The 22,749-nt window shown below is 34.9% G+C and overlaps 1 protein-coding gene across 6 annotated transcripts in view; it reads left to right on the top strand.

The window, feature by feature from the left end:
- Positions 1–22,468, top strand: part of SMARCA1 (SWI/SNF related, matrix associated, actin dependent regulator of chromatin, subfamily a, member 1) — a 71,732-nt gene extending 49,264 nt beyond the window's left edge. For 2 of the 6 annotated variants that reach the window (XM_032882349.1, XM_032882348.1), the window contains 6 exons: positions 2,245–2,367; positions 4,694–4,826; positions 7,713–7,831; positions 7,944–8,156; positions 20,507–20,617; positions 21,726–22,468. In XM_032882349.1, coding sequence (XP_032738240.1) covers positions 2,245–2,367; positions 4,694–4,826; positions 7,713–7,831; positions 7,944–8,156; positions 20,507–20,617; positions 21,726–21,797 — 771 coding nt within the window. In that variant the 3' untranslated portion in view covers positions 21,798–22,468. Of the gene's footprint in view, positions 1–2,244; positions 2,368–4,693; positions 4,827–7,712; positions 7,832–7,943; positions 8,157–20,506; positions 20,649–21,656 lie in introns of all 6 variants that reach the window. The other 4 variants (XM_032882354.1, XM_032882350.1, XM_032882352.1 and 1 more) reach the window with 3 other exon arrangements.
- The last annotated feature ends 281 nt before the right edge of the window (positions 22,469–22,749 follow it).

The following is a 22,749-nucleotide window of genomic DNA, read 5'->3' as shown; positions in this document are numbered from 1 at the left end:
ACTGCTGTGTAATTTCAAAAGCCCCTGTAAATCTATCTCAACCTGGTCTTGTTTCTACTCCTTTTCAATATAAACCCTGTATGGTCCTTCTTGGCTTTGCTTTCACCATTTTTGCTCATACTGTTCCAGCCTAGAATGTTGTTTCCGTCTTCTCCATTTCCCCAAGTCCTTAGACTTCAAAATACCACAACTAGGTTGTGAGCTTCCCGTAGGCAAGGATTATGTCTACTGCTTTTAGATTCCAGTGAATACCTGTCATAGTGCTATGGACACAATAGACATTTAATCAGTACTTATTAATTTGATTGTGTGGTACTTATGATTGCAAATGAATGTGTTTTTTTCAGTAATTCTTTTAAACCCAGTTAGTGGGGTTTATATTAAAAAAATTACTGGATGCAGTCGTTTTAAAAAATATTTTTTTTTGGGATGTCTGAGTGGTTCACTTGGTTAAGCGGCTGCCTTCGTCTCAGGTCATGGTCCCAAGGTCTGGGGATCAAGTCCCACATCGGGCTCCCTGCTCCTTGGGGAGCCTGCTTCTCCCTCTTCCTGCTGTTCTCCCTGCTTGGGCTCACTTGCTCTTTCTCTATCTCTGACAGATAAATGAATAAAATCTTAAAAAATTTTTTTCAAGTTGCCATGCTATAGTTTCAGACTCTCTGAAAATGTATATCAATTAGGGAAGTGTACTCTGAAACATAACTACATTGTAGTAAAACCATGACTATCTGATATCTCTAGGGAATGAGTTGTTTGTGGTAGGTGTACATATCAAACAGTGGAAGGCTAATGTCAATCCTTTTCATGTTTAATGGAATCCTATAAAATATACCACACATGTTATGTACCGGCTTTTTTTTTAAGGATTTTATTTATTTATTTGGCAGAGAGAGATCACAAATAGGCAGAGAGGCAGGCAGAGAGAGAGGGGGAAGCAGGCTCCCTGCCGATCAGAGAGCCCGATGCAAGGCTCGATCCCAGGACCCTGATCATGACCCGAGCCGAAGGCAGAGGCTTAACCCACTGAGCCACCCAGGTGCCCCTGTATCTGCTATCTTAAATCAAGGGTGCTACATTGTTACTGTAGGTGCACATAGAAATGGTGTGAGGCTTTGGCCTGAGTGACTTAGTTTGTCACTGCCTACAATGAATGCTGTTCCATATTGCTGAATTGTAATGGTTGTCTGTGTTCACTGTGACACATGGAACATAGGGGCCACAGCTTTGAGATGCAGGTGAATGGCTTATTGCTTACCTCTTTGGAGAGCTGAGTTTCTGTCCTCAGTCTTTTGGACTTGAGCTCTCTTCTCAGTTGGCAGTGTATTTGTAGTTTTGTATCTAAAACACTAGAGTTTCTGTTGGTCACTGCTACTGTAGCTTTTTCTCTTGACTGCTGGTTCCATCATAACTGTTTGTGTGCTCTGCTACCCTTTCCCTTTTATATATATTCTCTATTTTTTTTTTTTGGTTCTTCATTATCTTCTCACTTCTTCCAGTCTTTACGTTTTATGTGAAGATGCTCTCCCTTTCCATACCCTGGCAGGCAGTAAAAGCACTTCTTTCTTTTTGCATTTTGACCTGATGAGAACACTGAATACCTACTTCAGGTGCATTGCACTGCTCTCTCCTGGTCTGTATTGCCAGGTGAATATGGGCACTTTATATACTGCAAAACTTTTTGTTTGTTCTGGGCTTGAGATTTTATTATATAATGTTGGTGTTGGCATAATGACATTATTGTTACCACCCTATATTACAATATTACAATGATGTATTTTGTTCCACAGTTATAATTATTTTTAAAAATATTTTATTTATTTATTTGTCAGCGAGAGAGAGCACAGGCAGGCAGAGTGGCAGGCGGAGGTAGAGGGAGAAGCAGGCTCCCTGCTGAGCAAGGAGCCCGATGTGGGACTCGATCCCAGGACGCTGGGATCATGACCTGAGCCGAAGGCAGCCGCTTAACCAACTGAGCCACCCAGGCGTCCCCACAGTTATAATTAAATCTAGAATATAATGTGGCACTTAGCAAGGGGTTTAACTCTAAAATACCATGCAGCACGTTTAAGAATGGTTTTTATCTTGGTAATATCATTGTACTAAGAATGTGGAGAAGATTATATGTCATTCTGGTATGACTTTATATTGTTTACTGTTGAAATAACTCTAAGATTGATATATAAATATACACCCTCAATTAATTTTTCTCAACAGTTTATTTATAATTCATCTCTTGATTTATAGGTCCCAAGGAATCCCGATATTCCAAATCCAGCTGTGGCTCAAAGGGAGGAGCAAAAAAAGATTGATGCAGCTGAACCTCTTACACCAGAAGAGACGGAAGAAAAAGAAAAACTTCTTACCCAAGTAAAATATTTTAAATGACTGAAGTGTTTCTAATTAACTAGTAGAAAAAAAATACAGAACACATTTACCTTTTATTGTATGGGCTGATTAGACACATCAACAATACACAGGGCTATTTTGTAAACATACATTTACATCAGCTATTCCTATTTTTTATCCTGTTTATAGAATACACCCATTTGGAAATGCTAGGAAATACATAAATGCAAAATATAAGTGTCAGTTATTTCTATGAAGACATACATTTTATCAATTATGTTAACCATGTATGACTCCTGATAAGCAATAAGTACTAGCATATTCTTGGAAGTTTACATTTATTTTATTGATTGTAAACTGTCCTCTGAAATTATACTCTACTAATCTTTTATTTATGGACTAATTTCATAATTCTCAAAATTCCTTTTATCCTGTCTTGGGAAGAGCTTTAATGTAACAGTGAGAGAGTTCTGATACTTTGTAAGGTGATTATTGTATAATTAAAAGCTAATAGTTACTAAATAGGGAACATTTTCATTTGAACAAAATAATAATGCTTTCTGGTCATTGTGGCTTTAATAAGTCTTATGAGTGTAGAAATAATATATAAATAATCTATAGAAGATGAATAATCTCTAGGAGATTAAAAAATCATAGCTTAAAAGACTTTTGCAAGATAATAAACAAACACGTATACTGTATGAAACCACCTTAGTGTAGAAAGATGCCAGCAAGATTTATTTATTCAACAAATTCTTTTGAACAATATGCAAGGCACAGTGCTAGGAAAGTTGCAACATTAATTATTGAGAGATAGTTTTTGTATTTATATCTTATTTATTACATAGGTCTTTTCTTTGTTATGATGTATAATTTTACTGAATGAATTTTTACAAATTATATTCATAAATTTTTGAGCCAAATGCCTGGAAGTTGTAAAGTTTAGTTTGCAAATATAATTGCAGTTGGCTGTTAGGACTTACTGCAGAATAAAATAAAACATTTAAATATTCATGTTTTATTTTCACAATTTATTTCCTGAACATAGAAATAAAGTTAAGATCTTAGAATGCTACTTGGCTTGCAGTATATGGTGAATGTATACTATATTTTGAATATACAGTATCAACTGAGGAATTGCTCTAGTTTGTAATTAGAAGTAAAATCAATTTTTTTGCCCCTCCTAGTAGTCGAATTCACCTTTAAACAGCTTTCTCTGGTGACTTAAACAATTAATCTTTTAAAAAAATCATGGCAGAGATACAGAATGTGGGATCATCTGAAATCTTCATCAGCTAAAGGCTTGGGGATAGAGTCTTGAACAGCCAGGGATATCACCTTGTTATGGGTTTAGATATAAGGAATGGAAAAAAATTCTTGGTTTTATGACTTCACAGACATACTGATAATACCAAAGAGATTTAGGACATGATTGGTTAAACTGTTCTGTCTTTTAATAAAGAAAGTGAGTGGGATCAATAATATTCTGTTTATAGAAATTCTCTTTATGAATACAATTTTGAATAGAAATGATTTATTCACAGTACAGTTGATCCTAGACAACATGGGAGTTAGGCTGTTGACCCCCTATGTAGCTAAAAAATTTCCTGTAACTTTTGACTTACCTAACATCCTACTGTTGTCTGGAAGCCTTACCGATAGCATGAACAGTTGATTAACACATATTTTGTATGTTACATGTATTGCATACTGTATTCTTACAATAAAGTAAGGTAGAAAAGAGAAAATGGTATTAAGAAGATCATAAGGAAGAGAAGATACATTACAGCACTGCACAGTATTTATTGAAAAATCCATCTATAAGTGGGCCTACACGATTCAAGCACATGTTCTTCAAGAGTCACCTGTAGTTTGGAATGATGTGAAGAAGAGATACACATTTTTTTCTGCATTCTTATTTTTTCCTCTGTGTTTTTTGATCTAATGCGATCACATTCCTTTCGTAATTTACATGGGGAACAGATCTTTGAAAAAAACTGTTTAAGTACTAGAATATCAGGGCTTCATTATTTGTATTAGCATTTTTGTATCATTGCATTTGTATTTTAATGTAGGCATCTATTAAATACAGAATTAAAAACTGCACAATATCTTGGAACTATAAATCCTTTCATAGTACTTGGAGAGAAGTACATTCTTTTCATGATAGAAAAGCAGTTATTTTTATAGCACTCAACTTCTCTTTCTAAAAAAACCTGGGATTTTGTAAGGAGGAGGCACTTTAAGTCTTTTAAACTATTTTTAATGTATCATTGTATAGAAAGTAAAACAATAATTGGGTTTGCTAATTTAACTTGTATTGATAATGCTTAATTTCTATTCACAGGGATTCACAAACTGGACTAAGCGAGATTTTAACCAGTTTATTAAAGCTAATGAGAAGTATGGAAGAGATGACATTGATAATATAGCTCGAGAGGTAGAGGGCAAATCCCCTGAGGAGGTCATGGAATATTCAGGTTTGTATATGACCTTAAAGATAGTATTTAATTGTAACCTTACTCATTTCTTTAGTGTCAGTTTAATTGTATCATTGTTCAGAGATCTTCTAAACTTCTACAAATAAAGTGTAAGTGAAAATATAAAATATAATTGTATTTCCACAAAAATGGAAATTATCTAATTATCTAAATTATCTAATTATTGATTAGAATTAGATATTTAGAAATCATCTAAAAAATTATCTAAATGGACTGCTATTATCATCAGTAGTTAGCTAATAGAGTTAAGTAAAGCCCTAATGAAACAAAGGTAGCTATTGAATGAGCGTTGAAAAATTTAGTTTCCCACTTTCCCATCTCTAGAATTTGGTCTTCCTGGCAATTCAAATCTGAGACTTTAGGTTCAAAGGATTGACTTAGTGTCTTTCTAGGTCATCCTTGAAGTAGAAAATTCCTCTCAGGCCATTTTATATCCTCATATACATATCCTCAGGGTTCTAGTCATCTCCAGGCAGGTCATGTGCATTCCATTAACTTGGGGCAAGCTGGAATAGATCTAAAAAGCCTGGTTGAATAAATCTTTTGATTGGCTCTAGAGTCATTTCTCTTTCTTACTCAGCTGTGTCTTTGGTCTTGAGGCATATGGAGTTAGTATTAATTCCCATGTCACAGCACATCCAACCTCAGGCTTCTGAAACAAATCTTATTAAAGATAGGTAATTATCTCTAGCAAGTTTTCTATATATAGGATAGCAAGTTTCTAACTTCCAAATAGGTTGAACTTTCACATTTAGTCTGAATATGAACTGTTTAGAGTCTAGAGCATTTTTTCTTATGGAAGCAATAATACAAAGTAGGTTTAAGTTTCAGTGTTAACCTCTCAAAGCCTATTTAGCTTAACAACTGGAATTCTGGTTTTTTTAGTGATAAATAGCAGGGAGGAAACGTTATAGTACTAATAATTACACCAACAATTGGCACAAGTTAGGAACAGCTTTTAATTTATCTAGAGTGTTAGTGCTTGAAGAAATCCAGGTTCTTAGAGAAAAGATGCTTTTTATTTTAGAAATCTGAAAGGGTTTCTGGTGATTACCAGGGAATTTTGAGGCTGATTATATTGAGTTTTTATTTCATATAATATCAAATTTAAGAACTACCTTTTCCTTAATTCCAGCATAACATTACTATTACTCTTAAGCTTTATCATATAGTTTAGGGCATTTGGGGTCTTAGAGAGGGCAAAAATAGATGAGAGAGAGAAATTCTAGTAGCAAGAATAGAATGAAAAGAGTCTAAGAGAGATTTTGTGCAGAGAGATTTTTCTGAAATAGAATTTTCTTTAAAATAGCATCAATGTGTATGAAATTGTAAGAAAACAAGTGATTAAAAAAATACCATGTCAGATGTTCTGGTGGCATGACTCCTTCAGGACAGCTTAATTAGGGTCATGTCAGAGGGTAGAGAGATTAGAATGACTTTATGTAGCTTGTTGTAATAAAAGAAAATACAATTGGCTGTTTGTGGGTATATTATACATAGCAGGCATTTATATGATGAGTGAATAAGTAGAATGAAAATGAACAGAGGTGCTTATGAAAGTCAGAGAGTGCCAGTTCCTCATGTGATGCTGAGATGGGTGGTTAATGTCCAGTGCAAAGAAGAAAATGGCCCACTAATGTACCAATTCTGTGCTCTTGGCTGGATGTTTCCCCCTCAAATTTCTATGTTGAGATCATAACCCCCAGCGTGATGGTATTAGCAGATGGGGGCTTTGGGAGGTGATTAGGTCATAAAAGTAGAGCCCTCATGAATGGAATTAGTGCCCTTATAAAAGAGACCCCAAAGAGCCCTCTTGCCTTTTCCATCATGTGAGGACACATTGGGAATACGGTCATCTATGAACTAGAGTGTGGGCTCTCACTGGACTTGGCATCTGCCAGCACCTTGATCTTGGAACATCCCAGCTTCTATAACTGTGAAAAATAAATGTTTGTTGTTGAAGCCCCACCCCCACAAAAATAAATAAAAGTCAGAGAGCTCTCACATTCCTTTTATGATAGGCTCTAAAAATGAAAAGTTTGAGAAGGTAGAGTATGGTATTAAAAGGTCTTTCACTGAAGTCATAACGTGTGACATAATACAGCCAAATTATTTAAATCATACATAAAATTTGGGTGACTTTGTTGGGTTTTTTGTTTTTTGTTTTTAAGAGAAAAGGCTATTTTAAGTACGTTTAGAAAACAAGATACAGGTCATTGGAAATATTATAAGTATAGTGAGTGGTTCCAAAAGTAAAGCAAAAGTTTTGGTAGAAATTGCTGTTTCTTAGGAAGTTTGAGTGATCTGTTGATAATGGGTTTCATTTTTTAAAAGATTTTATTTATTTTTTATCTGACAGGCAGAGATCACAAGTAGGCAGAGAGGCAGGCAGAGAGAGAGGAGGAAGCAGGCTCCCTGCTGAGCAGAGAGCCCGATGCGGGGCTCGATCCCAGGACCCTGGGATCATGACCTGAGCCGAAGGCAGAAGCTTTAACCCACTGAGCCACCCAGGCGCCCCAGTGGGTTTCATTTTTGATTTTGCATGCTGGGAAGCTATGTTCTTTAAGTTTATATGGTCACCCTCTCTTCTTTTTATATGTTTGGTCCTTTCTGTATCATGTTTGAATGAACACATAGCTTAAATTAGAGTCTGTAGTATCTTTTGAAATTCTAGTCATTTGGTGTTGATGACTAAAAATTCCATATTTCATGAAAAGAAATACATGAATTATTCTTTATTTTTTATTAATTCTTTGTTATCATAAAGAATTATTAGGAATCTTAATTCTTTGTTTTATAGCTCTTTGGATTCATTTGCTTAAGATGGTAGTACAGTTACTAAAAAGTAATAATTCTGTTTTTCAGCTGTCTTTTGGGAACGTTGCAATGAATTACAAGACATTGAGAAAATTATGGCTCAGATTGAACGTGGAGAAGCAAGAATTCAACGAAGGATCAGTATCAAGAAAGCCCTGGATGCCAAAGTACTAAGTTTCATAATTTTCAAATTATTATTAGACTATTTTAATTGACAGGATGATTAGCTTTGAGTTATTGCACATTTAACTAAAATCACTATTTTGTTTAAATTTACAGATTGCAAGATACAAGGCTCCATTTCATCAGTTGCGTATTCAGTATGGAACCAGCAAAGGAAAGAACTATACTGAGGAAGAAGATAGATTCCTGATTTGTATGTTACACAAAATGGGCTTTGATAGAGAAAACGTATATGAAGAATTAAGACAGTGTGTACGGAATGCTCCTCAGTTTAGATTTGACTGGTTTATCAAGTCTAGAACTGCCATGGTATGTATTCTTTTCTTGCTTATTTCCTTCAACTTTTTATCTTGAAAAATCTCAAATATTGTATATTCTTCATTTAGATTCTCTAATTGTTAACATTTTGTCCTCTGCCCAGATATGCACTTAACATACATGCGTAGAATCTATATATACATATAGAATCTGTATTTTATATTCAGAAATACAGGAATATATCTATATTCAGAAATACATACCTGTATCTGGTATTCATAAATCTACAAATCTAGATTTCTAAGCCAGTTGAAAGTAAGTTGCAGACATCATGAGTGTTCATCTCTAAATACTTCAGCATTTATCTGCTAAAAATAAGGACCCTTTCTTACATAACCACAATAGCTTTATCCTACCTGACAATGTTAAGATTGATTCAGTAATGTCATGTAGTATACAGTCCCTGTACAAAATTGTCCAGGTGTTCCCAAGGTGTCTTTCAACTCTTTTTTTAAATTGATGATCCACGCAAAGTTCACATATTGCATTTAGTTGTTGATTCTCTTTAGTCTCTTTCAATCTACAACTTCTTGTTTTTCTTTTTGTTTTTTATGACAGCGGCTTTTTTAAGGTGCCTGGGCTTATTGTGTTGTAGAATGTCCCATATTAACTCATTTGCTTATTGTTAAATTTAGGTTAAGCATTTGGGGCAAGAATGTACATAAGTGATGTGTACTTATCACATCACATCAGGAGGCACGTTGACATAGGTTGTCCACTCTTGGTAATGCTAAGTTTGATCACTTGGTTAATCTGATCACCACCAGACCTTTAAAGGTACCTTTCCCCTTTGTAATTAGGCAGGTGATACTTGAGATGGTGTGAATGACCTAAGGATTTGTTTTTAATGAGAAGGAATTTTTGCTTAAGTTGAATCTTTAAAAGAATATGATACAACAGAGAATAATTAAATAGAAGAGCTATTTTAGCTTTGTGCAATTTACTTCATTACTTTCTAACATGAATTGTGTTCCTGTTAAATTCTACTGCTGCTTGACAGTGTTCAAATTGATACTGAACACTTTTTTAAGTGCAACACATTTTTAATGTTAGGATTGTCAGTCTTTTGTCAGCTGAGGTAATTAAGACAAAATAGATTTATATAGCCTAAAAATTAAAAGCACCAGAAACAAACAATTTAAACAATGGACGTTTTATTTTAGAGAGGTAGAGAGAGAGGTGGGGGGAGAACAAGGCAGAGGGAGAGAGAATCTTAAGCAGGCTCCATGTCCAGTGCTGGAGCCCAACGTGGGACTTGATCTCACAACCCTGAGATCATGACCTGAGCTGAAATCAAGAGTTGACCGCTTAACTGACTGAGCCACCCAGGTGCCCCTGAACAGTGGACATTTTTAGGTAGTTGCTATCTATCATAAGTGTTTTCTTGGCCTAAAGTGAATAGGGGTGTGAAACAGTGCTTAATGCTTTATTTGATTCATTTTATATTTTCAGTTCAAGCTGAATAAAAGGAAAAGGAAAATCCGAGTTGCTATATTGAAGACACTAATTTGGGTAGATACTTTATAAGATAAAATATTTCTTAAAACTTGAACATAAATTTAAAGTGGTCTTGGATTATTAGAATGTTTATGGAATACATAATGCTGGAGAGCTAGCAAACACTTTGGATTAAGCCAGGATTCAAAAGGAACTAGAGAAATTGGAATGATGGACAGGTTAAGTCTCACAACATGACATTTAATAGGGATAAATTTATTTATTTATTTATTTATTTATTTATTTTTAATGTGTAGAAGAATATTTATTTAGTTAGTTCGTTAGTTCAGTTAGCCACTGTATGGTACAAAATTTAAAGTGCTATGCTTACACAAAAGAATATGAAGAGGTATATATGTTAATAAGATATACTAGGAAGATTGAATTAAAAATAAAAAAGATAATCTAGCATGAAAAGCTGATGTTTGAGATGGGAAAGAGTTGCTTGACAGGGTACTTTAGATGATTGAAATAGATTATTGAAGAACAATGTAAATAGCTTTTCTATTATCTTTGAAAATGAGCTTCTATTTTGACTGAAGACTTTGGCAGTGAGCTAGTTGGCCTTTTAAGGTATCTTCTAGCACAGTGCATTTATTACCATGTTTAGCAAAGAACTCCTTTGAAAAGCCGTGAATTTAAAAATTTTGGCCATTTGGAGTTTTATGTGTGTAATGATCTAATGTAGAGCAGCATCAACAGCTTGTAAAAGACAAATGCCTACCTGCGTTTGTCAGTGAATCATGTTTTAGTTCGTAAGTGCCCTTTTATGTGATAGAACATTTGCTGAATTTTGAGTATTATTTCAATGATATCTTACTCATTTTTTAAAAGGTTGAGAGTTTAATGCTGTTTTCAGTTTCTAGAATCATTAAACTAAATCAGAGGATGAAACAGATTCAAGAGTGCAAGAAAAACCTTACATTATTTGTAATAAGAACATGGCTATAGAACCACATAACTTTATTTTCTAAGAAAAAACCCTGGTATATTATTATCAACCACTAGATGTCTCTGAACTCCTTTGTAAAGATGCTCATTTTCCTGTGTCTTCTACAAAGCATTTACTTCTTTCTTTACCAAGAGATTTAAATCTCCAATGTATATTTTCCGAAGAGCAGATATTAACTAATTATGTGATTACAAAGTGAAACCTTTATTTTGTCTGTTAATAACGAAGATACCTTTGTCCTTCCGTGAGGTGGAATTTATGATTTCTAAAGAATCTGTAAGAACATATAATGGTTTATTTCATATTTAAGTATTTTAATCCAAAGCTTTTTGTTTGTTAACTTTTCTGTCATATTGTTTTTATTTCCCTCCTAGTTAGTGGATAAGTTTTGTTTGTATTTCTGGATTTAGAGTATAGGTAATATATTTTAGAACATGCATATAGTTAGACTTTGTGGAATATTTCATGGCATTATCAGTCATTTAGGAATTAAAGGAATGGATTATTAATAATTCTAGGTGATCCCTTTGCCCTCTTATTTTATTTTATTTTTTAAAGATTTCACTTTTTTATTTGACAGAGAGATACACAGCTAGATAGGGAACACAAGGAGCGGGAGTGGGAGAGGAAGAAGCAGGCCTCCTGCCGAGTAGGGAGCCCGATGCGGGGCTTGATGTGGGGCTCGATCCCAGGACTCTGGGATTGTGACCTGAGCCCAAAGCAGATGCTTAACAACTGAGCCACCCAGGCACCCCTGCCCTCTTATTTTAAATAATTGTTCTTGTATAGTGAATCACATGCACAGTCTAGGAAGAGGAACTTCCTCTTGAAAAAGGCAGTTGTATTTTCCAAAGTTAATTTGTTTGATTGAAAAATCCTATCTTAGAACTACAAAAGATGTAATTTGATACATTATGTGAGTGTGTCACTGTGTTCAAATTAAAATCTTACTGAGTAAACTTTAAACTTAGCTTTACTAAAGGAGCTGTCTTTAAAAAACATAGTTTTCTTAAAGGTGACTCTTCTTTCCCAGAGACACCAATAAATAGTGTGAAATACTTTGGAAAAAAGTGAGAACCTTGATAGTTATATTTTATTCAGCCATTTCAGAGTACTGAATATGTGGCTTCTGACTTAATTAACAGTCTTATTGTGCTTAAAGGCATGAACCTCCACTTCTAAATATGTCTCACTTTGAAAGCCTTCAGCTAAAGTACGAAGATTTCTTTGAGGCTGTTCTCCATTTAAAAATGCTGGCTATACAAAAGAGAAAATGAGTTTTAGTTCTATTTCTATGTGCTAAAAAGATTGTGATTTTTTTCTTTGAGGACTTGTGTGGTCTTTAAGTAAGTAATCAGTCGCTATTGAGCTTGCATAAACAAGTAGGAAGGATATGATCAATTTAGATTTTTAAGCTCAGAGCATGTGAATCGCCTTACCATTTTCTTGCTAAGAAAGATATTTTATAATGGGGTCTTAATCTTAGGACTTTCAAAGATCAGAATTAAAAGGACTTTACTAAGTGACTATTAGGAAATGATAATACTCTGTGTTTATATAGTATCCTTTATGTAATACTTGCCAATCTGTTTACTAACATTAGCTCAATTTTTTTTGCCATTCCTTTTAGGGAGTGAGTTTTAGGGTATTATCTCCATTCATTTAGTAACAGACTTAATGTGACTGGGAGATTTGAAAAGAATCTGAGAGATTGAAAAGATCTAGCACGTTATTCAAGTTTACTGGAAAGGGCATGTGGAAGATACCCAGAATTTAATCAGTAATTCCTTAGACCTGCTTAGGTGCTTTTAAGGACTTAGAGGAGAAAAGGCAGAATTTTAACTCTCTGAGATGAAGAACATTTCTTGATATAACCATTTATTGCATCCTTTGCAGGGTTGCTTTGACTTTTAATTTTAGTCAAAAAACATTCTTGCCTTTTAGCCTCTGAAGAGTTTTTTCTTTCCCCTCTCAGCCACCTCAAGAAGCTGTGTGCTCATTTGCCCGTAGCCATGTACCTTGGAGTTGAGTCAAAGTATTAGTAATGAATTGTTTACAGTTACCCTGTCTTAGGTACTTAGATGAATTTTTCTGATAGCATCTCAGAGAAAGAATTGCACACGGTCATATACAGTGTAATAAAATTCCACCTTATTACTGTTTGTTTTCAAATCACAACTCTATTATTAATCAAAGTGTTCCTTATTTAAAATTAAGACAATGACATTCCTCATTAGAACTGTAGGAGAAAAAAATACTTTTTAGAAAATATTGCTATAGCTTTTTATTAGCTTGCTTCCTTTTTACAGATTTATCTATAGCAAATCTTAATTAGGTTATTAGTTTGGGACATGATATTTTATAAATTATCTGTCCAATTAGGATTTTTTAAATAGATATTTTAGAAAAATGAAAGTCAAATTCAAAAATTTCCAACTTGTTCTGTAGCCACAATAACACTTTTGTGCTTATGCAACATAGTCTAGGAAATTTCATACAGAATGCTGCTTGTGACTTTTTATTTTATATATTAGTACTTAATTGTGTGTTAATAGCCAATGTTGATATCTTAGAGCATTACAATGAAATATGAAAATATGATTTAATACACTATTGGTAAAATTGGTAAACTATAAAATATATTGATGGCTTATTCTTGACTATAGTATTATTAAAATATGAAAAACAAAATATATTTATGCTCATAGGGGTAGTGTTCCTCATGCATCTAAAAGAATAAAATGTTCCTTTTGAGTCTTAATTTTAAAAAAGGTTCTATACAGAGGCATGTATAGGAGAGGTAGTGCTTACCTTTGCTTGAGGGTTAGGTTAGAGGAACTGCTTCCCAGAAGAGGTCCTTCTTGGATCTGAGTCCTGAAAAACTAGGAGTTGGCCATGGGACTACATTCCAGGTTGTGGAAACATCATATGCAAGGGTATAAGCAAGCACAGCATATTCAGAAATTGCAAGTAGGTTAGTATGGTAGGGTGTGAGTAGGGAAGTCTTGGGAGATGAGGAAATAGTGGGCTGCCAAATTATGAAGGGCCTTGGCTGCTGTTCAAAAGTCTTCCGTTATTAGTCTATAGGAAATGGAGGGAGTCATTGAAAGGCTTTAATAGGGCAGTGACAATGATCAGATTAACATTTTAGAAATACTGTTCTATGGAAGTGAGCAAATGTCTACCTCAGTTACCACATAAGCTGATAATTTCCAAATTTGTATCTCTGTCTTTCCTCTGTTCCTCCACTTTTTTCCCTTCCCTTGGCTAATATATTCACCATCTGCCCCAGTCTTTTTTTTTTTTAACTCCTGCTCTCTTAACCTTCAAGTGCAATTAAGTTATATCTAAAGGGACCAGCAGGACACCTTGCACAAAGTAGACATTTAGTGAATAAATGAGCATGGAACTTTCATGCTTCAGTTGGCTTCTATCTCATAAACTCCTACGGTTGGATCAGATTTAGATAGAAAGTAAAGAAATCTAGCAATGAGTTTGAGATCTTTTCTTTCCATCTACCTTTTTCTAATGATTGTCTTTGTTTGGCTGTCATCCCTGAAGCTTTTATTATTTCATAAGCTTGAATAGCCTATTATAAATATGTGTTTTTATTAGCAACTGTAGTATTGGATTGAAGACTGAACTGTTCTAACAGTCTGAAATACAATAAATGTACTAACAAGAGTCCGTTTTATGTATTTTTACTTATGTGTTTTCTTGTGAAGAGATGACAATAACATTTTATAAATAATGATGTGTAAATGGCATCAGTTAACTAAAAGTATCATAACGTTGATACTTGTTTGAGAAATGTAGAATATATTTATTGGGCTATTAACTCCCATTTAACTGCCAGCATGTTTGGGCCCTAAGATTCTAATATAGAATGCTGTTGCTTTTTTTTAAAGTATGATAGAGGTTCAAAAGTGACAAAGAACCTGGAAAATATACCACAGAATGTACAGTTGAAGGTATTGATTCTTAAAGTAAAGCTAAGGGAGTTAACAAAAGAGCAAAGGAGAAAAACACCCATTTTGTTTTACTAAGAAGTGTAGAAGAAAATTCTGACTTTATAGAACTATCTACAAATTTAGAGGCACAAATGTGGAGTGCAATTTATTTATTTATTTATTTATTTTTTGCCCTTGTTCATTTACTTGCTTTTGACTTTGTACTATATAACAGGCACAGACCTTCTGTCATTCAGACTTAGGTAGGCTTAGTGTCTAGGATTTTAGTACATAGGAAATGTAATGTGGAGCCTCTTTAATCTCTTACAATAAGTCACTTCAAGTCTACTGATGCTTTCTGTGCCTTTTGAATTGATGCTTTGAAGCTGAGTATTGGGGCAAAGGATATTTGAACTTGGTGCCTGGCATGATTGATATTCACTCCACAGTAAGGGGCAATGCTGCTTATTGCAAACATTTCATCATTTATTAAGTAAAGGTAGAGATATATATCCTAGTATTCAAAAGTTGGAACTTGGATGACTTTGCATTGAGTAGAATAACAAACGATTAGAAAGGTATGGAAAACTGAGGCAGCATAATTTGTTTAAAGTAAATCTAAAGACTATAGTTTGAAACAGGGTTTGCCAAACTACAGACCCCTACCCCGACCTGTTTTTCTATGGCCTATAAGCCAAGAGTTATTTTTACATTTTCAAATGGTTGGAAGAAAATTAAAAAGCTATTATGTGATATGTGAAAATGATACAAATTTCAAATTTTTGTATCTGTAGATAAGGCTTTATGGGAACACAACCACACTCACTCATTCGTGTATTGTCTACAGCTGCTTTCATGCTACAGTGGCAGAGCTGAGTAGCTGTGACAGACTGTGTGGTCTGCAAAGCCAAAAATATGTACTATCTGGCTTTTCACAGAAAAGATGTGCGCTCTGGTTAAATGGAGGATGGGTGAAGGGAGAGCTCTTTAGCCTAAAAGAGAGGTGTTTGGGAGGTCTGGTGGTGATTGTGGTGGTGGCCTGAGAGCTGCCTTGTAATATCTGAAGGATTGTCATACAGAAGAGGGAACCAGTTTGTTCTCTGTGACTACAAAAATTAGACCTAGAACCCATTGTGGGAAATATAAGGCAGTACTGCATTAGGGAACATTTTCAACTTGTCCAAAGGTGGAATACACAGCCTTGGGAGGTAATCTATTGGTAGTGCCATCATTGGAAGAATTCAGAAAGACCAGACAACTAACTAGCAGAGACCTAGTAGAATAGATACAGCATCAACTTGAATGATTTTTAAAGATCCTAATCGTGAGAGTCTGTGACTTTATGAACTCATGCTATTGAGAGTCTATATCAAGGGAAGATTTCTGAGTACAAAATACATCTTTGATTACATCACCAGTTCTGCTCAAAAATCCATTAATGAGATCCTTTTGTCAGCTAAATTCAGTAAAATTCCCAAGTTCTTCACTGTTAGTGTCTAGGTTCTTTGCCCTTTGATCCAAACTTAGCTTTATCACTCTTACCTTGTACAGTATCTCCCAAGTACTGCCCTGAAGAAATTTGTTTAACTTTTTAAAAATCCAGTATTTCCCACATGTGTATGAACAAAATACTTTATTTTTTGCCACAGATACTAACACCAGTTTTCCATTTGTCATTTTCTTTTTATTTTTTCAAGATTATATATTTATTTGAGAGAGAATGAGAGGGAGAGAGAGCATGGAGGAAGAAGGAGTAAAGGGAGAGGGAGAGGTAGAGAATCTCAAGCAGACTTCATGCTAAGCACAGAGCCCAGCACAGGGCTTGACCTCATGGCCCTGAGATCATGAGCCAAAACCAAGTGAGACACTCAACTGGCAGAGCCACCCGGGCGCCCCTCCATTTGTCGTTTTCTCACCCTCTTCAGTTCTTTTTTTAAAGTTTTTATTTATTTATTTGACAGACAGAGATCACAAGTAGGCAGAGAGACAGGCAGAGAGAGAGAGAGGAGGAAGCAGGCTCCCTGCTGAGCAGAGAGCCCAATGCGGGGCTTGATCCCAGGACCCTGGGATCACGACCTGAGCCGAAGGCAGAGGCTTTAACCCACCGAGCCACCCAGGCGCCCCATCCTCTTCAGTTTTTTATTGTTTTTTTTTTTTGCATCCTCTCTCTTCCTCTTGTGTGCTGTTTTTCTTCCTCCAACTTCATTCCTAAGTCCAGCATTGATTGGGACATGGCAAAAGATAATTCGACCACAGAATTGTGGAAACAGAGACCACAAGAAACATTCCCTGTAGCCCCAGGAATATAAGAATATAAAGATGTACATGAATTTAGAAGAATATGGGTGTGAAAGGAGAAATTGTATAAGGTGAAGGTACTTTTGACATAATGAAATTTTTCAGTCACTGAGTTATTCAAAAAGCGAGTCACCATTTTTATTGATAATCTGGCCTTTCGCCTTGTAATTTCTGGTTTTAGCTACTGTTCTGTTTATGATACCATCTGTTTAGTTAGTCAGTGCTTAAGCATGTGAATAAAAAATGGGGTTGGTATCTGTAAGGAAAGGTGACATTACATATGCTAGGAAGGTAACATCCATACTCTTCCATTCCTTCTTGCCTTTCTCTTGAGAGGGTATTTTTCTGTGTCTGGAGTAGTTAGTGACATGTTAAGAGGAATGAAGATGATGACTTATTATATAGTCTATTTATAATCATTTGGAAATGTTCTACTTCCCTGAATATGAGACAGTCTCAAAAGTATTAGTTTTTTCCTCTGAATCACCCTATATGAACCATGAACATGTATCTAAAGATATCTGCAGTCACTGGCAACTATTACTTACTGAGAATAATAACAGCCAGAGGGTATAGCTTAATGATTCAAGAATCAGCTTTACATAAAGACTCTATCTAGTCTCCCTAGAAACCAACAATCAAATCTTATCAGGGCCAACTTAACCCTTTTTATAATAGATAAATTGGATAAGATGCTGTTTAATTTGTATGTGTGTTATTGAATGAAGCTATGAAGAGTATTTGGTCTGCATATTAAAGATACCACTATTGTTTTGGTAAGTAAGGATGTTATTTTTCCTAAATTATTTAACCTTGGGTAATTGGGGATGCAGGAGATACTTGAATGTGCCAGTGTATTAATAAATAGTAATTTTTAAAAAAACATTAAGGAGAATTTGTTTTTCTGGGTAGACTATCTTTGGTTTTCTGCCTCCTTTTGGGCTTGACATTTTAGAAAGTAGAAAATGCTTGGATAGTTGATAATCTTTCCATATGTATCATTTCCTATGTTGTATGTCATTTTTTCTGGCTTATAATTTGAAAGTTAAAACCATTTGCCATTTCTTCAAAGCACATAGGTTGCCCAGGACCTAAATGTTCATTGCAGAAAATTTGGAAAATACAGTCTAGCATGAAAATGAAAATAATAGTTTAGAATTTGTCCTATGTTCAGAGGTAGCTGCTGCTGACTATTCATAATGTTGTAGTTACTATTCTCTTGCTGTTTTTCTGTATACATATATACTGTAAGATGTGTCTGTGTATTCCATTTTCTCTTTTTTAAAGATTTTGTTTGAGAAAGTGAGTGAGAAAGAGAGAGAGAGAGAGCACAAGTGGGGGAAGGAGCAGAGGGAGAGGGAGAAGTAGACTCCCCACTGAGCAGGGCCCAACATGGTCAGGACTCAATCCCAGGACTCAGTCCCGGGACTCTGGGATCCAGACCTAAGCTGAAGACAGATGGCTAACCGAATGAGCACCCTGGTGCCCCTCCACTTTGACATGATCAGAAATTTAGTTCTCAGTATTTCCTGGCTAAAAATAATACTTCTCCAAACATTCTTTTGTAAATTTTTGTATACATCTCTTCCTTCCTTCCTTTAAGTTTCTAGGAGTGGAATTGTTAGTTCAAAAGAGGAAATTTTTAAAATGCTCTGTTGATATTCCCAAATTGCTTTCTAGAAAGGTATAGAGTTTTTTTTAAAGATTTTATTTTAGTGACCTCCACACCCAAGGTAGGACTCAAACCCACAGCCCAACATCAAGTGTTGCATGCTTCACCAACAGAGCCAGCCAGCTGCCCCGGAAAGTGTAGTGCAGTAGTCCGTTTGGGATGCCAAACAGAATACCACAAATGGGGTGGCTTAAACAGAAGTTTTTCCACAGTTTTGGAGACTGGAAGCCCAAGGTCACAGTGCCAGCAGGGTTGGTTGGTGGTGAGGTCTTTCTCCCTGGCTTGTAGATGGTGCCTTCTTACTGTGCTCTCACATGGTCCTTTCTCTGTATGAGTGTAGAGAAAAGTATCTCTGGGTGCCTCCACGTCCGCTTGTAAGAACACCAGTCCTGTTGGGTTAGAGCCCTACCCTTACAACCTCATTTAAGTTTTATTACCTCCTTAATGGTTTTATACTCAAACATAGTCACACTGTGGGAGTGTTAAGCTTAAGCATATAAATTTTGGGGGGATACAATGCAATCTGTAACAGGCAGTAACACATTGGCATCCCATCATCAGTGAATGAGAGTTCCTGTATCCCCATCTTTTTTTAAAATGTAGATTTTAAACTTATCTCTTTAAAAAATTTTATGTATCTATTCTTATATTTTTCCCATATTTTTGTTGGGGTTCTTAATTGCCAATAAATGTACATTTTCTTCGTGTGTTTAGCTATTTTGTATGTATCAGACATTTTTGCTTATACAGAAAAGGAACTACACTTTAAAATGTTATTTATCTATGATTTATCTCTAAACACAGCTGAGTATACAGGGTTAATATGTATGAGTACCTATATTAACGAATAATATGTTTAATGCTCACCATACATTCATGAAAACCGTTTATAGTTTGGATGCGTTGATTTGCTGGCAGTGAAATACAGGTAGTGGCAAGGTTAATGCAAAATCTTTTCAGCTGTTGTTTGCCTTGCATTAACAAATTCAGCAGCATTTCCTGAGATACGCTCCTCAGAGCTCTAATCCCTCAAGACATCCTGTAAGAAGAGATTTCTGCTGGTTCAGTAGCTTTGGGAACTGCTTGCAACCTGCATCTCCCACCTAGTGCTTGACGGTGCTCAGCAGGAAGTTAAGTCTCTGAGAAGCCCTGGAGTAGAGAAATCTGTCTGACATTTGTAACCTGAATATTTCCAAAACTTACTTTGGCAATAGGACCTTCCCCTCTTTCCTGTTTATGTGACTTTTGTTACCTTTTAATTTTGAAAGGATTCACAGGAAATTATACAGAAATATATAGGAAAGTCCTATTTACCCTTCATCAAATTTTAACCAATGGTAACATCTTACATGACTGTATTACAGGGTCACAATTAGGAAATCCATATTAGTACAATCCATAGAGCTTATTCGTATTTCACTGGTTATACATGCACTTGTGTGTGTGTGTGTGTGTTTCAGTGCAGTTTTATCACATGTAGGTTTTGTGTAATCAGCACCACAAAGACTCCCTTATGCTGGTTCTTTATAGTCACACGCACTCTTCCCCCCTGTGCTAGCTCCTGGCCACCATTGATAAGTGCTCTATTCCTAAACTTTTGTCATTTCACGAATGTTCTATAAATGGAATAATATGGTAAATAACCTTTTGAGATTGGCTGTTTTCACTCAGTGTAATTCACTTTAGGTTCATCCAGGTTGTTGTGTGTACCAATAGTTCTTTCCTTTCTATTGCTGAATAACATTTCGTAGTATGGACGGACCACCTTTTGTTTACCCATTCACCCACTGAATAACATTTACCCCTCCTCATCTTTTTGGTGGAATCTATTAATATCCTGTATGAATACTGTTCTGAAGTATACCAACTTAAGAAATTCTGTACCACAGAAATGATGACATTAAACAATTACTACTTTTTAAAGATTATGTCTCAGTTGCAGAAACTAAAACTCTTTTATTATCTGGTTTAGGAATTCCAGAGACGCTGTAATACTCTGATTTCATTGATTGAGAAAGAAAATATGGAAATTGAGGAAAGAGAGAGAGCAGAAAAGAAGAAACGGGCAACTAAAACTCCAATGGTAAAATTTTCAGCATTTTCCTAACTTTTAGGTAGATCTCATTTTTTTTACATAATTAAAATGCCTATATTATGTTTAATGCCACATGATACCTATTATAAAAACTGTTTTTATGAAGTGCTGATTTGTTTTTGACAGAAAAAGAATATGCTACAACCGCATTCCCTATTTGTTTGTAGAACATATGGTTAGGAACTCCCTAGTAACAGGGCTCAGTATTTAAAAAAAAAAAATTCCTCATGACTTTGAGCAGAAGTATAATGCAAGTAAAATCCTTTGAATTGAGACTCTGGTTGTCGTGGGGGAGTAGGAGAGGGGTGGGGGGATGGGATGGGGCTGAGGTTGAAACTGGGAGTTCTGATTTGATCCAATAAGTTTTTTGACCTTTGTGGAACTATGAGTATAAATGAGAACTTTGAGCAGACAGCAAAGCTTTATTTGGTTTACTTGGTCATAAATTAACTGTCGAATAATAAGATGACTTGATTTTAATCTAGTCAGGTTGCCTTGTATAGCTACAATTTAAAATATTCTTTAATCATTTTATTTGAGTGTGGTTAAATAAACTACCATATTTCATCAAGTCTAAGATGGCTTCCTCTTGTAAGACAGCATTATTTTGTGTATCGCCAAGTAAAACTGCCACCAAGTAACTAATTTGTCATCAATGGTAAGATGCATCCTGATTTCAGAGATGCCAAAGTGAAAAAGTAATGCACATCATAGAACATATGAAATATGGTATTTTAATATCTATCATATGGTTTTAAAAAGTAATACATTCATAAATAGCGTTTTGTCCAGAAAACTTTAAGTATTAAGTAGTTCTTTAAGATGAAAGTACATTTATAGTACCATCTGTAAGTAGACATTTGCTATTTTTGATGGGTATTTTATGTCTTTTCTTAAAAAAAAATCTTTGGAGGTTATTTTACATTGGGTTATATATTTTGTTGGGCTATATAGAACATTAACTGTGAGTATAACATTGAAGTGAATATTCATGTTAAAATTTTTTTTTAATGCATTTACATCCTAGATTTAACATTGTTGGGCCATTTAAAAATGTGCATATTGGAGCAGAACATTAAATCTGTTTCCATTTTAGTCACAGAAAAGAAAAGCAGAGTCAGCTACTGAGAGCTCTGGAAAGAAGGATGTCAAGAAGGTGAAATCCTAAAGCCTAGAAATAAAGTTTTAAATGGGAAACTGCTATTTTCTTGTTCCCATCTTCAAATGCTAATTGCCAGTTCCAGTGTATTCATGGTACTCTAAGAAAAATCTCTTTGGTTTTGATTTCTTGCATATTTTATATATTTTACAATGCTTTCTACCTGAAATGTGTAGCTTTATATTTTATGCATTCTAGTATTTTTGTGTACTGTATTTTGTGCATTTCATGTCTTCATCAAAATCCTCTCAGTCCTTGTTCTTTTTGAAGCTTGTGCTGAGGTTTTAGCTTTTCTATGTTTTATATGCCGCTGCTTTGAAAGAGAACCTAGATTCTATAGCTGTATTATTGTTGTTTCATACTTTAAATTTATATGGCTGTGGAAAAATGAATTAAAATGATTTGAGGAGAAAGACTTTTTCACTTCTTTGTTGCTTTCTTTTCTATTGAGTATGGGCTTGTATGTGTTACTGCATACTGTGATTAGCATAATAATTGTTTCTTTTGAGGTCATCTAAATATTTTTTTCCTAAAGGAATAAAGGGTGAGAACAGAAAAATATTAAAAAAAAAACCCTAATATTTGATACTGTGCTTGCTGTCAGTATGCATTACATTTAAATTATTCTCTAAATATTCAAGTGGGAAAATATAATAAAGAAATGTCTATAAGAAATTTAATTATTTCCTGTGTTTTGTGCAGTAGAAAAATAGTTGTGTTTATTGAATTGCATTGCTCACTACTGTGTATTTGGTTGAAAGTTAAAGCTTTGCTTGCTGAATTGTGCATGATCTTCTGTCCCATAGAGCCAGTTCGGAGGAGTCTGGGTGTAACATGTAGATTTATTAACAACTAAGTTAAGAGTACAAAATAAGTGCTATGCATGTAGAAGAAGGGGGTCTGGCTTCTATAGGAATACAATTATGCTCAGATAAGAAACAATTTCAAAGTGTCAGAGGTT

Source organism: Lontra canadensis, unplaced genomic scaffold (genome assembly GCF_010015895.1).
Source record: "Lontra canadensis isolate GAN:19392208 unplaced genomic scaffold, GSC_riverotter_1.0 scaffold81, whole genome shotgun sequence".
Lineage (NCBI taxonomy): Eukaryota > Metazoa > Chordata > Mammalia > Carnivora > Mustelidae > Lontra > Lontra canadensis.
The sequence above is the reverse complement of the archived record's forward strand: the minus strand, read 5'-3'. Positions and strand labels throughout refer to the sequence as shown.